Raw genomic sequence first — 14,587 nt, 5'->3', positions numbered from 1 at the left:
AGGTTGTACTAGAGTCTTCTCTCTCAGTGAAGAAATGTGTACATAGTGTTGTATTCATTTATTTATATTTGTTTACCAGGGTAGTACAGTGATCTGTATTGACCAATTTCAGGTAAAGCCCAGCTGAAATGCCAAGATTTCATAAACAAAAAAATACAGAAATATAAGAAATAAGAAATGACAGAATAATTCAGATTAATTACATAGAAAAAAAACATGTATATGCATTCTAAGTAAATAAGCAGAGTGCAATGTACAGTCAAGCAGAGTGTAATGTACAATATATACATCGCTATCTAAAGTTCATAGTTCATAGGCTGGTACTAGGCTATCAGCCCTAGGGCCTATACAAGCCTAGCCATAACAGTTCCCTGGCTATTTCTTCCCACAATATTTACTTCCCTGGACCCCTGTCTAGCAGGGTGAGTGGGTCAATATTCAGTGAATCCTGAGAGAGGATAGCAGTCTTGGAAAGGAGAGAGGGATAATTTGTTAGGTGATACACCTGGTGTTGAAGCAGGGGCATTTGACTTGGATGAAGAAGTGATGTTTGAGTTGCATTCTGAATTTGGATTACCTATTGATTTCCTTTAGCTTGATGGGCAGAGCTTGCTAAAGAGTACATGCCTGAGAGTGAAAGCATGTGCAGTCTGTGGAGTTTGGTTCTGGGGTAATGAGACTTGGTGTGGTTTGTGAAGAGTGTCTCAGATTGGAGGAAGTGTTCTTTTCATGATGTCTAGCTACAAGGGGAGTAAATGTGTGCAGCTGGAGTAGTGTACAGAGTTGGGATCATAAAAGTAGATCAGATCTTTGTTTTATGGGTAGCCATTTGGCTTTTTCTAGGATAATACAGTGATGCTCATAGAGAGGTGTGGCCATGTTTTCTTGGGGGGGGGGCAAAGACTGGGCTCACAAGCTTCATTTGCTTTAATTTCAACTCACCAGTGATCATTGTTCCTCCATAGCAAATTATCATCAAGTTCTTCTGGCAGAGATACCCCTTTCAGTGGGATTTCCCCCCTTCGTTGAGTTGCTACAACTGTGGATTTTGAATTTATAAGTTCAAGGGGAGCGGGAGGCTTACCCCCTTGCAAAAAGTCACTTAAAAATGTATTATTTCATATGGGATTTTTGTCGAATACAGTTCTGGGATTCCACTGCAGTGGTGAATACAGTTCTGGGATTCCACTGCGGTGGTGGTGCTGCAATAGCGTTGTCGCCTCACAGTAAGACGTTGTCCTGCTCGATTCTCAGCTAGACCATCTTCTGTGTGGAGACATGCGTGAATGGGTGTACATTCGTTGAAGGTTGTGTGTCAGGGCTGACAACTCGGCACGTAAAAATCTACTGCCAATCATTAACGGACCGGAGTTCCACTGTGGCTACCCCTAACTGGGAAAAGCCGAAAGACACAATAACAACAGTTCTGGGATTCCAATCATCAGTGCATTCAGTTTCATCCACACATAGTGGCAGCATTGCAGAAAATGTTCAAAGATGTATAATAGCATCTCACAAAATACATAGACCCTATTCCCTAATACCATCTCAAAGAAGTATTACATAACTGCTTATAGCCACGTGTTTAGATAGTGAAGAAAAGTAAACAATTAGTGTTATATTTTCATGATTTTTGATCAGTTTGTAAACACTCCCATTTTGAATGAACTTACTATGGAATTAAGTACCCTTTCTTAATATACAGCAACATCATTGTTAAGATATTAAATAAGGAGTTGTGGCAGTGTGGAAGGCCTCCACAGTAATATGCATATTAACAACAAATAATAGAATTTGCGTTCCACTGGAAACTGAGGGGTTTTATGTGCTTGTAAAGATGAGACTCTTAGTTTTACATGTGTGACCTGGAATATATAAATATGGGTGACCAAGTCAATGTAGCTTTAATGTAATTTTGTTGAAATAGTCAATATACACATAGGAATATTCACAATATCATTGCATGCCATTATAAAACATATTTTACTTATTCAAAAGGCATTTCATAACAAAGTGAATTATATATTTTTGAGCACTTAGTAAACACAAATATGCATCTGTTGTATGAGTAAAAATATGCTTCAGTATACTTAAATTATATACATTACCATTTAAGCAGTTGTTTTTATAATCGCTGCAGCAGTCAGAAAACATTAAACACGATGAATCACAGAAACAGGATGAATTTGCTGGTTTGCATGAATCTGATCTCACATTACAACAAAGAGGCTTATTTCCCTGAGAACATCCTAGACTTGGAGCTAAAGATAAAAAAGCAAAATATGGAATAAATTTATATAGGATGACAGACAATCATAGCATAACCCAATGCAAAATGTAAAATATTTTATATGAGCTTTGTAATCTATATAAAACATTTTGTCAGCCTCTTTTATAATGATAATGAAACAAAACTAAATAAATATAAATCTAACGGCCTAAAGTAATGCATGCACTGAAGCTGTCCACCTTCTCTGGCATAATAAAACATTCTTGTATGCTTGCTAAAAATACTTTATTTATTCCTCAACACAGACTAAAATGCAATAATCAGAAGTTCTTAAAGCACCTCCATCAAGTGATGTGCTTATGTATTGAAATTCTTTGGCCATTGAGCTGCCACAGCCTTCACAGGTAAAGCAAAGTCATCAGACAAAGTATAAGGTGACACCCACTGCTAAACATTTCCCTAAACGTTTATAACACAGCCTTTTTAGTCTATCAGAGGTGTAGTGATGATTAGATGCTTGCAGATTATTAAATAAAAATCAACACAGTATATAGATTAAGGGTCCATTCTATGCCAGGAAGCTACTGAATTGTCATACATGACTTAGTGATTAGATTGACAGATGTAGCTCTCACAAAGAGGTAAAGGGATGAATAACTGTAACCTGTGTCCCCAGAGGCCAGAATAAGGGATGTGATAGAGGCTATAGGATTCCAAAGAAGATATTCCCATTTCCATAGTTAATGAGTGTATGAGGGATTTGGAACAGTGCACACTATCTGTGGTATACATTTGCATTGTTACTACCTCTACTTGTGAGACATAATGGGCTATATACTAAATGAGAACCTATCATTACCCAAATTCTCACCAAAATATAGGGATAAGAAAATTAGATACAATAACTTGTTTCAAAGATAGTACCATTCAAGGTGATTGACACTTTGTTTATAGAGAGAATTAGGCAATTAATGTTACAAACTATTGTATAGATAATGGTCTCCACTGTACTTCCTGTGACAATAGACTCTACAGAGGGAAATCACTGTCCTCAGTGATAATGTTAGGCATGTATAACTGGTCACCATTTTAGTTTGATAGCCAAAGATTTAAACAATGTGAGGATTCCTTTGTTTATTTCTAAGAGGCAAATAGGGAATTTATCAGCCTTGAGGTTTTCTTGACCATGTGGATAAGAGGCTATTTATTGCTTCTATAAAAAACAGTAAATGAACTAACCAGAATCCTCAACATTCAGAAAAATGACACCCTCCATTCACCTAAATCCAGTAAACAGGTAGTAAGGACAATCTAAAGAAAGTCTAAATGTGAGACAACTTAAACTAGTATAAGATAATAGAAGCCCTCATAACTGGAGTTTTCTCCTCTGCTCTTTCAGTGTTTGGTTGTTGAGCAAACTACTGATGAAGCCCTTAGAGCAGAAGGAATCAAAGTGCTCAACAACTTGCATTATTATGTAAAAGCACATTAAAGGAGATTATTGTTTTAACCAAATTTCTGGTTCCATTGTTCTGAATAAAGTGGGATTCCCCTGCACATCTTTCTGTTTTTTTGGTAATTATTAAGTCTTTTATATATAACAAAAAATAGGAGTACTTTCAAAAAATGCAATTCTGTTCTGATCTATGGGTGAGTATAGTCTGAACTTCAAACTATACTGAATATATTTTTGAATAAATTCAGCACTACTTTCAGCAACTAGTTTTATTTTGCTACCTCACTTCTTCACTCCATGGATGATCTAATACCTTCCTTTATTTTAATGTATTCATTAATTCTTTGCTGGCCAGGTTAGAAAACTGATCTGATACCCCTTTGAGACATGACCTGGATACCTAAGCACAGAAGTTTAGAACAAGATACATCTCAGCATAGGAATTAAATTAATATAAGTGAGTTTTTTTATATAGAGGTATCCAGCTAAAATTAAACCATCCAAAAATATATAGACTAAACTGAACATATAAATATTATATTATTGTGAATGGAATAGCATATCAAACTAAAACTAATTTAACATTATTTGATAACCACCATTTGCTCTTCATAGATGCAGACAATGTGCAGACAAAGTTGTTTTTCCATAATGGCACACTTTTATTCTATCTGTTCATTTGGTAAGTTGACTGGATGAAGTCTCCATTTCTGGGTGCAAACCAGAAGCACTGTCTGGATAAGTGACTTGTTCAGAGGCAAACAGTAAGCAAATGAAGCTGGAGCCCTATACCACTGACTACAGAAAACAGCTCATTATCGGCTCAGAGATGTAATCCTCTGTGCTAATTGCCAGACACAGTCATTGATAGATGGTTATTGCCTGCAGGATTTACACATAGTTTGCATCATATCACAGACCTGAATGCATATCAGTATGATAGAAGATGGTTGTTCTTTTACAGTCTAATAGATAAGAATGTGTCAGCCTCATCATGTTTTTACATGCCATGAGTAGTAATACACTGCATTATTTGCTAAATAATGGACTTAAGCATCCTTAGATCACCCAAGGATGACTTTGTGTAATGCTAAAAGTAACAATGGTAACTACATGAGTCTGGACAATGCCTCAGATTTTTTTTCTCATCCTCATACAAAACAGATAAGGCATCCTACATGTCTTATTTCACAAATATTTCTCCACAGGCTTTTCCCCAGCACCTGACAAGAGGCCCTTGTGGTCCCTTTCCACGATGATGGCTCTACAGACATTCCAAGGAACTTTACACCAACCTGTCTTACATGTATCATCTACAATGTCATGGAATGGGTGCTTATGGAACAGATTGAGAATGATATGGTCAGTTTTCTACTCCTGGACATAAATTAGCATGGGTTTGTGAAAGTTAAATTATGCTTTTTATAGATGGTCATCTTGTACACAGAGGTCAGAGCTTCACTGAAAAATGGGTTGTTGGTATATGCAACTTATTTCAGTCTCATAAGGATATCAGACACCATCACATGCCCATAGATTTTTATAAACTTTGTGAGGTCACAATTAATATTGATGTGATCCACCAGGCCATCATACGTAACCTTTATTGGTGGTAAAAGTGGATTATTAATTCTGCACACTAGTGGGGTTACATACAGATCCACATTCAGTCCCCTTCTCTAGGCATCTTACTCTTGAAGCTCAAGTGTATTCTAACAATCTCTGGATCAAAAAATGTGATGATGTTGGCAGGCAAGGTGAGTAATGGTTCTTTCCCAACTGAGATGTCAGTATTTTTGCATGGATTAGATATAACCCATTACTGCTACACAGACAATGAGGTGATGCCCAGTGTGGGTAAATGTAGCATACGTGCATACATGCACACATACATTTAGAAGCAAATAGTTCTAGCTACCTATTCTAGTAGTACAAGGAAGACACGAATGCCACAACTGCAGTAATAGGGTGAAAACTCTTGTTTAATCAGCAAGTTTTCACAGTAATAAGTGCAGTCTTTGTTGTGGCTCACATGATACTTATACATATTTCTAGGTACAATAAGAATGTCAATGCTTCTTGCACAGTATTTGAGCACAACAGAGAGATAAAGAAAGTAGACAGGAGTATGAGTAGATGAGGCATATGGTAAAGAGAGATGTGGCGATGGTAGATAAGGTAAACAGCAACTTGTATGAAAGGTTGGACACTAAGGAGGGAGAAAAAGACCTGTACCGATTGGCTAGACAGAGGGACCGAGCTAGTAAAGATGTGCAGCAGGTAAGGGCGTTAAAGGATAATGATGGAAACATACTCACAAGCGAGGAGAGTGTGTTGAGATGATGAAAACAGTACTTTGAGGGGCTGTTTATGAAGAGAATGAGAGAGAGAGAGAGAGAGAAGGCTGGATGATGTGGGGATACTGAATCAGGAAGTGCAATGGATTTGTAAGGAGGAAGTAAGGACAGTTATGAAAAGGGTGAAGACTGGAAAGGCTGTTGGTCCAGGTGACATACCTGTGGAAGCTTGGAGGTGTTTAGGAGGAATGGCAGTGGAGGTTTTAACCAGATTGTTTAATGGAATCTTGGAAAGTGAGAGGATGCCTGAGGAGTGGAGAAGAAGTGTATTGGTACCGATTTTTAAGAATAAGGGTGATGTTTAGTGCTTTAGTAACTACAGAGGAATACAACTGATCAGACACAGCATGAAGTTATGGGAAAGAGTAGTGGAAGCTAGGTTAAGATGAGAGGTGATGGTTAGTGAGCAGAAGTACAGTTTCATGCCAGGAAAGAACACTGCAGATGCAATGTTTGCTCTGAGGGTGTTGATGGAGAAGTACAGATAAGATCAGAGTTGCATTGTGTTTTTGTGGACTTAGAAAAAGCATATGACAGGGTGCCTAGAGAGGAGTTCTGGTATTGTATGAGTAAGTCAGGAGTGGCAGACAAGTATGTAAGAGTGGTGCAGGATATGTACAAGGGCAGTGTGACAGTGGTGAAGTCTGAGGTAGGAGTGATGGATGCATTCAAGGTGGATGTGGGATTACATCAATAATCAGCTCTGACTGCTTTCTTATTTGCAATGGTGATGGACAAGTTAACAGACAAGATCAGATAGGACTCCCATGGACTATGATGTTTGTGGATGACATTGTGATTTGTAGAGAGAGTAGGGAACAGGTAGAGGAGACCCTGGAGAGGTGGAGATATGATCTAAAGAGGAGAGGAATGATGGTCAGCAGGACTAAGCAGAATATATTTGTGTGACTGAGAGGGAGGACAGTGGAATGGTGAAGATGCAGGGGCTAGAGCTGGTGAAGGTAGATGAGTTTAAATACTTGGGATCAACAATTCAGGGTAATGGTGAGTGTGGAAGTGAGCTGAAGAAGAGTGTGCGGGCGGGGTTGAGTGGGTGGAGAAGAGTGTCAGGAGTGATTTGTGAAAGACCAGTACCAGTGAGAGTGAAAGTGAAGGTCTTGGTCTACAAGATGGTAGTCAGACCGGTTATGTTACATGGCTTGGAGACGGTGGCACTGACGAAAAGACAGGAGTCAGAACTAGAGTTGGCAGAGTGAAAAATGTTAAGATTTGCATTGGGTGTGATGAGAATGGATGGGGTTAGAAGTTAGTATATTAGAGGGTCAGCTCAGGTTGGACGGTTTGGAGACAAAGCCAGAGAGGCGAGAGTGCATTTGTTTGGACATGTACTGAGGAGGGATGCTGGGAATATTGGCAGAAGGATGCTAAGGATGGCGCTGCCAGGTAACAGCAAAAGAGGAAGGCCTAAGATAAGGTTAATGGATGTGGTGAGAGAGGGCATGCCGGTAGTTGGTGTGACAGAGCAAGATGCAGACGGCAGGAAGAAATGGAAACAGATGATCCGCTGTGGCGACCCCTAACGGGAGCAGCCGAAAGAAGAAGAAGAAGATTGCATTTATGCCCCATTCAAGCACATAAATCAACTACTCAATGTGCAGAAGTGAAGAAATGATGGGCTTCATAGCCTGGATTACTCATAGGTTCATAGGTTGGTACTAGGCTATTGGCCCTAGGGCCTATACAAGCCTAGCCATAACAATTCCCTGGCTATTTCTTCCCACACTATTTACTTCCCTGGACCTGGTAAAAGAATTGCTTCTGATTTTTTACTTTCATTATATTCTGAGATGCAAATTATTCATTGCATTCCAGGCCAGGATAGATTACAACGTATTTGAAACTCTGTATCTAGAAGTAATTGCCTGTGGAGGGCTAACCCATGGATGAAAACAACAAATCTCAAACTCTCATTAATAATAATAGCAAACATCATAGTTTCATCACTAGTTTTTCCTTTTTTATTTGGTATAAACACACACTCCTTAAAACATTGCCATTTCTACCAGCCTTTAAAAAGGTTAAACATATGGTGTATCTGAGTAAAACTGCATTAGCAGGACATTAATAAAAGGTGATGTGAATATCTAAGAACAAAAGTAGAAATGCTGTATATGGACTTGTTTACTTATCTTGGGTATTTACATTATTTCATGGACAAGTAATGTATTTTCTACCCTCTTTAAAGCGAGTTTTAGCTTTTACTTTAAATAACCAATAAGAAATGACATTGCATTTATATTTATATTACTTAACTATAATTACACAAATGAAACATTGCTTGTAACTTTCAGACATGATTATTTGCAATTTTAGACTGTCTGTTGTACCAGTATACTGTTCATTAATTGTACTAAAAATCAAAAACTCAAGTTATGTAATAAAATAACATATTAGTCATTTACCTGTTGTGGGAGACGGAGTGGTTGAGGAACACATGTAACTCCCGACTGTATTTACACAAGTCATACCAGGCCGACAAGGAGATGTTGTGTTGCTACATTCATTGATGTCGACACAGATTTGTCCATCTCCTAGGGAACATAACATTACACATGTTATTACATTCCTTGTTTTTCCTATGTCGCCTCACTTGAGATTAGTAAGTATGAATAGTTGTCCTTCAATTGATGTTTCATATGACAGACAGCAGATAAAAAGGTAAAACAGCTAAATAGTCTTGGACCTTTTCATACTTTATATACATTGTTTGCCTTTCAATGCATGATGATATATTTGCCTTCCAGACATTATTAATGTATAAAACAAGTGCAACGTGTCCAGAGACAAGCAGTTTCTCAAATTTATAATCAGAAGTAAAGTATATCAAGTCATTTTAATAGAAACAATATAATCTAGCTCTGCTGCCCATGCCTGTATGAATTGTTCTTATAAAATCCAAAAATTATTATCATGACAGGGTTAAGCAAATATCAGCCTATCATAACGTTTCTCACTGCAGACCTTAGCATTCACAAACATTAAATATATAAAATGTTCTTGTTTCCTGATTTTCCTTGTATAATATGTCAGACTGTGATTAGGGAGTAGTTAGCATTGCATTCAAAAAGTTAGTATACTAGTCTATTAAAACTCAAACATTTTACTCTCTAGAAAGTAAATATTGACAGTGTTATGGCTTGTTTTCTGGATACTCGTCTCATTAAAAAAAGAGAAAGACAGTCTCTCAGTGTGAATATGTTTCTTTACTGTTTTCTTACACCTTCTTAGGGGTCAGTGAAAGGCAGTCAAAGAATAAAGCTATATTAAATGCAAATTATTTACACAGAGTTCTTTTGAAAAATCCTCTTGAAAAGAAGACAAATTACATACAGCTTCTGTTTTGTAAATATCTGTAAAATGAACCTTCCTCTCTATTACTTAGACTGTGTGTTCTGAGCTCCTTCACACTTTTCTCTAACATAAATAGCATTTGCTTATCTCTGTCCTTCAATATATATGTTTCATACTACCGTAACTACATTATGAAGCACCCTTCCTCCTGCATGAATCAGTCTACACAAAGACACAAGTTGCTGAGACATAAGCAAGCTTACTGTTAAATAAGAAAATCTAGCTCATTCCTTGCTTTTAGTCAGCGGAATGAATACCTTTACAAAATAGTCTGTGCACTTTTTCACACAAGTAATGCATAAGTGTTACAGTGATCTACTTGTAGGACTGCACACAGCATTATTACTGCCTCCATTACAATGGATTTTGTTTATGTTCTTTTGCATTGTGATATAAATTGTTGTTAAGAAGCAGTAAGGATTGTGTTACTTTTCATTGTGATCCAACTTGTTATGAAGCTGTAAGGATTGTGTTACTTTGCATTGTGATACAAATTGTTATTAGGAACCAATAAGGATTACAAATACTGAGGTTGATCAGAAATGTCTGTATGTCTTGAATGGCATTATGTTCCAATTCACTGCTGAGCTAAACAGTAATGCCTGCATCTAGAGACAGAACTAAAGGAATATGTTTACTTCCTGGAGAAAAAATTACAGGGCTATATTTACTTCCATACTAAACATATTAATTTAATGTTCTTTCTTCCTTTCTTTCATAAAAAGTAAGTTCTCTCATGCTGACAAAAAATCAGAGATGACTATATGGATCATAGGAAGTTACTAGGCTGTTGACCCCAAAGCTCTTACAAGCCTGGCCAAGAATTTAGCCTGTGTTCCGACAAGTCAGCACCTGATACCCCTGTCTAGCAGAGACTCAGGTGGAATTCCAGGGGTGTTTTTTCTGCTCCCCATCTAGTGATCCAGGTTGCGCTTAAAAGGGATAATGAGGTACTCTGCTTGAATTAGAGAGGGAGTCCATTCCAGTCTCTGGAACATAAATCTGTCCCACAAACACATCCTATTGATGCAACAGACCAGGTTGAGGTTGTGCATGTGGATTATTTGAGAGGAGCTTGATTTGCAGATATGCAGCAGTCCCATCAAGTCAGGGTCTGAGATTGCTTTGTATGCCAGGCAGAGGTCACCTGTGAGGAATCTGTATGAGACTGAATAGAGGAACAGGGCTTTTAAGCTATCTGTGTAGGGTAGATGTTTGAGACACTGTTTTCTCCTAGTAAGAAAACTCTGTGGTCTCTCCAGCTGCTGCATGTGCTTTGTGAGGTACACGCGAAAAGGGGCATTGTACTCAATAATGGGTCTTATGGGAGGAATACTAGGATGTTATGACCTCCTTGTCCCTGGATGAGATGGCCTTCTTAATGAGGTGGGCCATATAGAAAGCCTTCCGTACAATGGAGGCAATATGGTGGTTAAAAGTCAGTTTGTTTTATCCTCGATGCCCAAGTCTCTCATGACTGATTGCATGCTTACAACCTCGTTGTCAATGTGATAATTTGTGGGGACATAACTCTCCCCAAAGGGGATGATGATGCATTTTTTTGGCATTTAGTTTGAGGCCATGTTTCTGGCACCAGACATTTGTTTGGGTGAGATCATCTTGGAGGATGTCCACATCACTAGGGGAATTGAGGACAGTGCTGAGCTTGCAGTCATCTGCATACCTGGTCAGCCATAACCCACTAGTTTTGGCCTCCACTTTAGAAAAGTATATCCCAAATAACAGAGTCCCCAAAACTGAATCCTGGGGAATGCCGCTTGTTATGGGTCTACAGCTTGATGTGGCTTCCCTATTTTGACTAGGTGAGATTTAGCAGTGTGCCAGTTTTCTACCCATATGGTAACATATGGATTGATGCCTAATTGAGAGAGTTTCTCTATTATACCCGAGTAGAGAATAGTATCGAAGGGTTTGCCCAGGTCAACGTAGGAGGTGTGCACTGTCTACCCCTCATCCATGGCTTTGGTGACCGTCTCAAAGATGTCAACCAAGTTTCACTGGCATGACCTCTCCTTGATGAAACCAAACTGTGTGGGATCAAGTGTTTCGAGCTTGCAATGTCTTTGTTAATGAGGTCTATAATAATCAGTTCCATGGCTTTGCAGATCAAACTAGATAGGCTGATGGGTCTATAATTTTCTCCACCTTTGTGCAAAGAGATAACAGAGGCTGTCCGACACTCAGCTAGGATGAAGCCAGTGTTTAGGCTTTGGTTGAACAAGGTCCCTAATGGTGCTGCAAGTGGCTGCTTGAATTCATATAGAATGTTGCCTGGGATGTTATTGGGTGCCATGGAGGCTGTATTATTTTGTCTTTGAGAGGGCAGTGATGACTTACTCCCTAGAGATGGGGGGGGGGCAGGTGCTGGGGGTGTCCTGATTTACTGATGGGGGGGACAGAAGGGTGAAGTGTTTGCTGAACCTGTCTGCCAGCAGGTTGGCTATATCTACAGTGTTTGTGTATATGGTGTCCTTGACCACCAGTTAAGAGCAGATCTAAGTGCTTCCTTTGAGATTGTGGACATATGTGAAGAAGGCCTTATGATCATCTTCAGTAGCTGTGGCCAGTTTAAACTCAAAGTTTGCTTTGGAGGATTTCACTAGTGCTCTTATTTGCTTGTTCAGGCTAAGGGAGAGATTGCTTCCAACTAGGCACCTGCTCCTTCTTGGTCCTGGACAGCATTTTTTTTCCTTTTATTATAGAGTTTATTTATTGCAGACGTTCACCAGACAGGTTTACTTTTACTTGAGAAGGATGATTTTGAACTGTCGGGTATTCCTGATTCCATGCAGCTATATAAATACTTGTATAATACTTTGGTGTAGATTTGGACATTTGTGCCAGTTCCTACTGAGGGAGGGGGGTGGGTGTAAAGCTGTTTATGCCTTTCCTCAGGAGGTTGCAATCAGCTTTGGAGAAGTTTTTTTTTTGTTTGACCATAGCTGGGGTGGGGGTGGGGGGTCTTACCAGGGAGGATGGCACTGTAGGGATGCTGCAGTTGTTACTCATGTTGTTTAATACCAAGTCCAAGATATTATCACCTCTTGTGGGGGTGACGATCAGCTGATCCAAGGCATTTGCATCAACAAAATCCAGGAATCTCTGGGCATTTGTGTTTTGGCATGAGTAATTCTTCCAATATATGGTTGGATAGTTAACGTTATGCAGGATCAGGGTAAAGGGCTGAATCTTGATAGATTCGAAGAGGTCCAGATAGGTGGAGTGAGCATCTTGAGTCAGAGTTGGGGGCCTGTAACTAATTATGATTTCAATAGGGTCTTGTCATTGATTAACTGCACCTTGAGTGTCTACTGTGTGTCATACTTTTTGACCAGCCTGGAGGTATGTATGTCTTTAAAATATATTGAAACTCCATCTCCTTTTGCTTTTCTGCCCATGGTTTGGAGTCTGCATGTATAATAGGATGAGGAAACTGGTATGGCTGTGGTACTCTCCACAGCTTTGAACCAGGTTTCTGTGACTGCACACATTTCAGCATTTTCCAAGGTTAAGAATGCTTGCAATGAGTGCAGTTTCATGTTTAGACTCCTAACATTTAGCAGCATGACCTATAATTTGTATTAAGAAAGAGTAAGGGTCTGTGCTTATTTATGGGGGTGGTACTTGACTTAAATCGCCTCCTAGAAAAAAAGCATTAATTCTGTTAACAAAGTTTCATTCAACAAGAACACATACACACATTAAATTACAAACTTAAATTGCTGGCAATCACTGGCTTGTTTAACAATGCCATGATTGCCATTAGTAATAGTAATTTGCTTGTGAATATTAATTATGTCTTTATATATATATATATATATATATATATATATATATATATATATATATATATATATATATCTTCTAATGTTATAATTACAAAAAAACTGCCACTGTAGCAAAATATACAAAATGTATGTGTACTCCTAATGAATATTTATAAAAGAGATAGCATCTAAATAACTTAATTGCTCAAACTTTTGTGCAGTTTTAATTAATGAATATACTTAACAGGTGATATCTAATTATCTTATTACAAACTTTATTTTCATATATTCTACATTAGGAAATGTCTTGGAATATGTTCATTCTTGGTCTGCAAATAGAGAATTAGTTGTGTTTATAAAACAAAGTGATAGCACATAATGCCTGATCAATCAAAAGCTATTTAAAAAAGACATATAAATATATCCGAGCAATTATTATACTGTAACAAATTATCTTTATCTGAAAGAATGCTAGAAAGATACTGAATGCATGCTTTGAGAAGACATGCCTATTTTACCTGTAAATCCTGCTGCACAAACGCAGCTGTAACTTCCAGGTGTGTTTATGCAGGTTGCATTAGAAGAACAGCTAGTGTAAGCACATTCATTAATATCAATGCAGGTTGTTCCATTTCCTGTGAGGTATAAACAAAATACACATTAATAGATGATGATTTAATTAAGACAGGCCTGTTATATAACTAAAATTGAATCATATACTATAGCAGAGGCTTGAGTGGTACAACAAAGAAAGGAAGCCATTCAAAAAAGTAAAGGATGCAATGAATTCCAAAGTTATTTTTTATATTGCAGAGTAAAGGACTCATAGCACAAAGTGGTACATTTGCTTTTGTAATAATCATTGCATGTGTTCTCTAACAATGGATAACAATAGCAAATATGTAAATGTAATAAAAATAAATATTTAAAAAAAATGCAATAAATCAGACTAAAGATAAGCATTACAAACTTGTAAATGATAAAACTAAACTGAGAAATGGCAAATAAACAGATTTTTGGAATAAATTTGATAAAGCACTTGTAGACCCTAGAGAACAAACTTATGAGTTCAGCTCAGAAACAACACTATTTTCTGCAAAAGAGAAATGGATAGCTTAATTAACAGTGACCTGGCAAGAACTAGTTTATTAGAGGACAAAATATAATAAGCTAAGGTGGCAGATGCATTCAAGTTTCAAAGGCTTTGGATAAGGGAAATGATGATTTAAGGATCTGTTCCTTGAACTGCATTATTATTATTATTATTACTATTATTATTATTATTATTATTATTATTATTATTATTATTATTATTATTATTATTATTACTATTATTATTATTATTATTACTATTACTATTATTACAATTACTATTATTGCTATT

At 37.6% G+C, this 14,587-nt stretch overlaps 1 protein-coding gene across 1 annotated transcript in view; it reads right to left on the bottom strand.

Moving 5' to 3' along the window:
- Positions 1-14,587, bottom strand: part of LOC122801342 (fibrillin-2-like) — a 662,974-nt gene that overhangs the window by 355,881 nt on the left and 292,506 nt on the right. The window contains exons 34-36 of the mRNA XM_044070882.1: positions 13,722-13,838; positions 8,467-8,595; positions 2,109-2,261 (exon numbers count right to left, since the gene is read on the bottom strand). Coding sequence (XP_043926817.1) covers positions 2,109-2,261; positions 8,467-8,595; positions 13,722-13,838 — 399 coding nt within the window. The remainder of the gene's footprint in view (positions 1-2,108; positions 2,262-8,466; positions 8,596-13,721; positions 13,839-14,587) is intronic.

The sequence above is a fragment of the Protopterus annectens genome, chromosome 4.part1 (assembly GCF_019279795.1).
Source record: "Protopterus annectens isolate FY-2018-M chromosome 4.part1, PAN1.0, whole genome shotgun sequence".
Lineage (NCBI taxonomy): Eukaryota > Metazoa > Chordata > Ceratodontiformes > Protopteridae > Protopterus > Protopterus annectens.
Note: the sequence above shows the minus strand (reverse complement) of the source record. Positions and strands in the feature narration are given on the sequence as shown.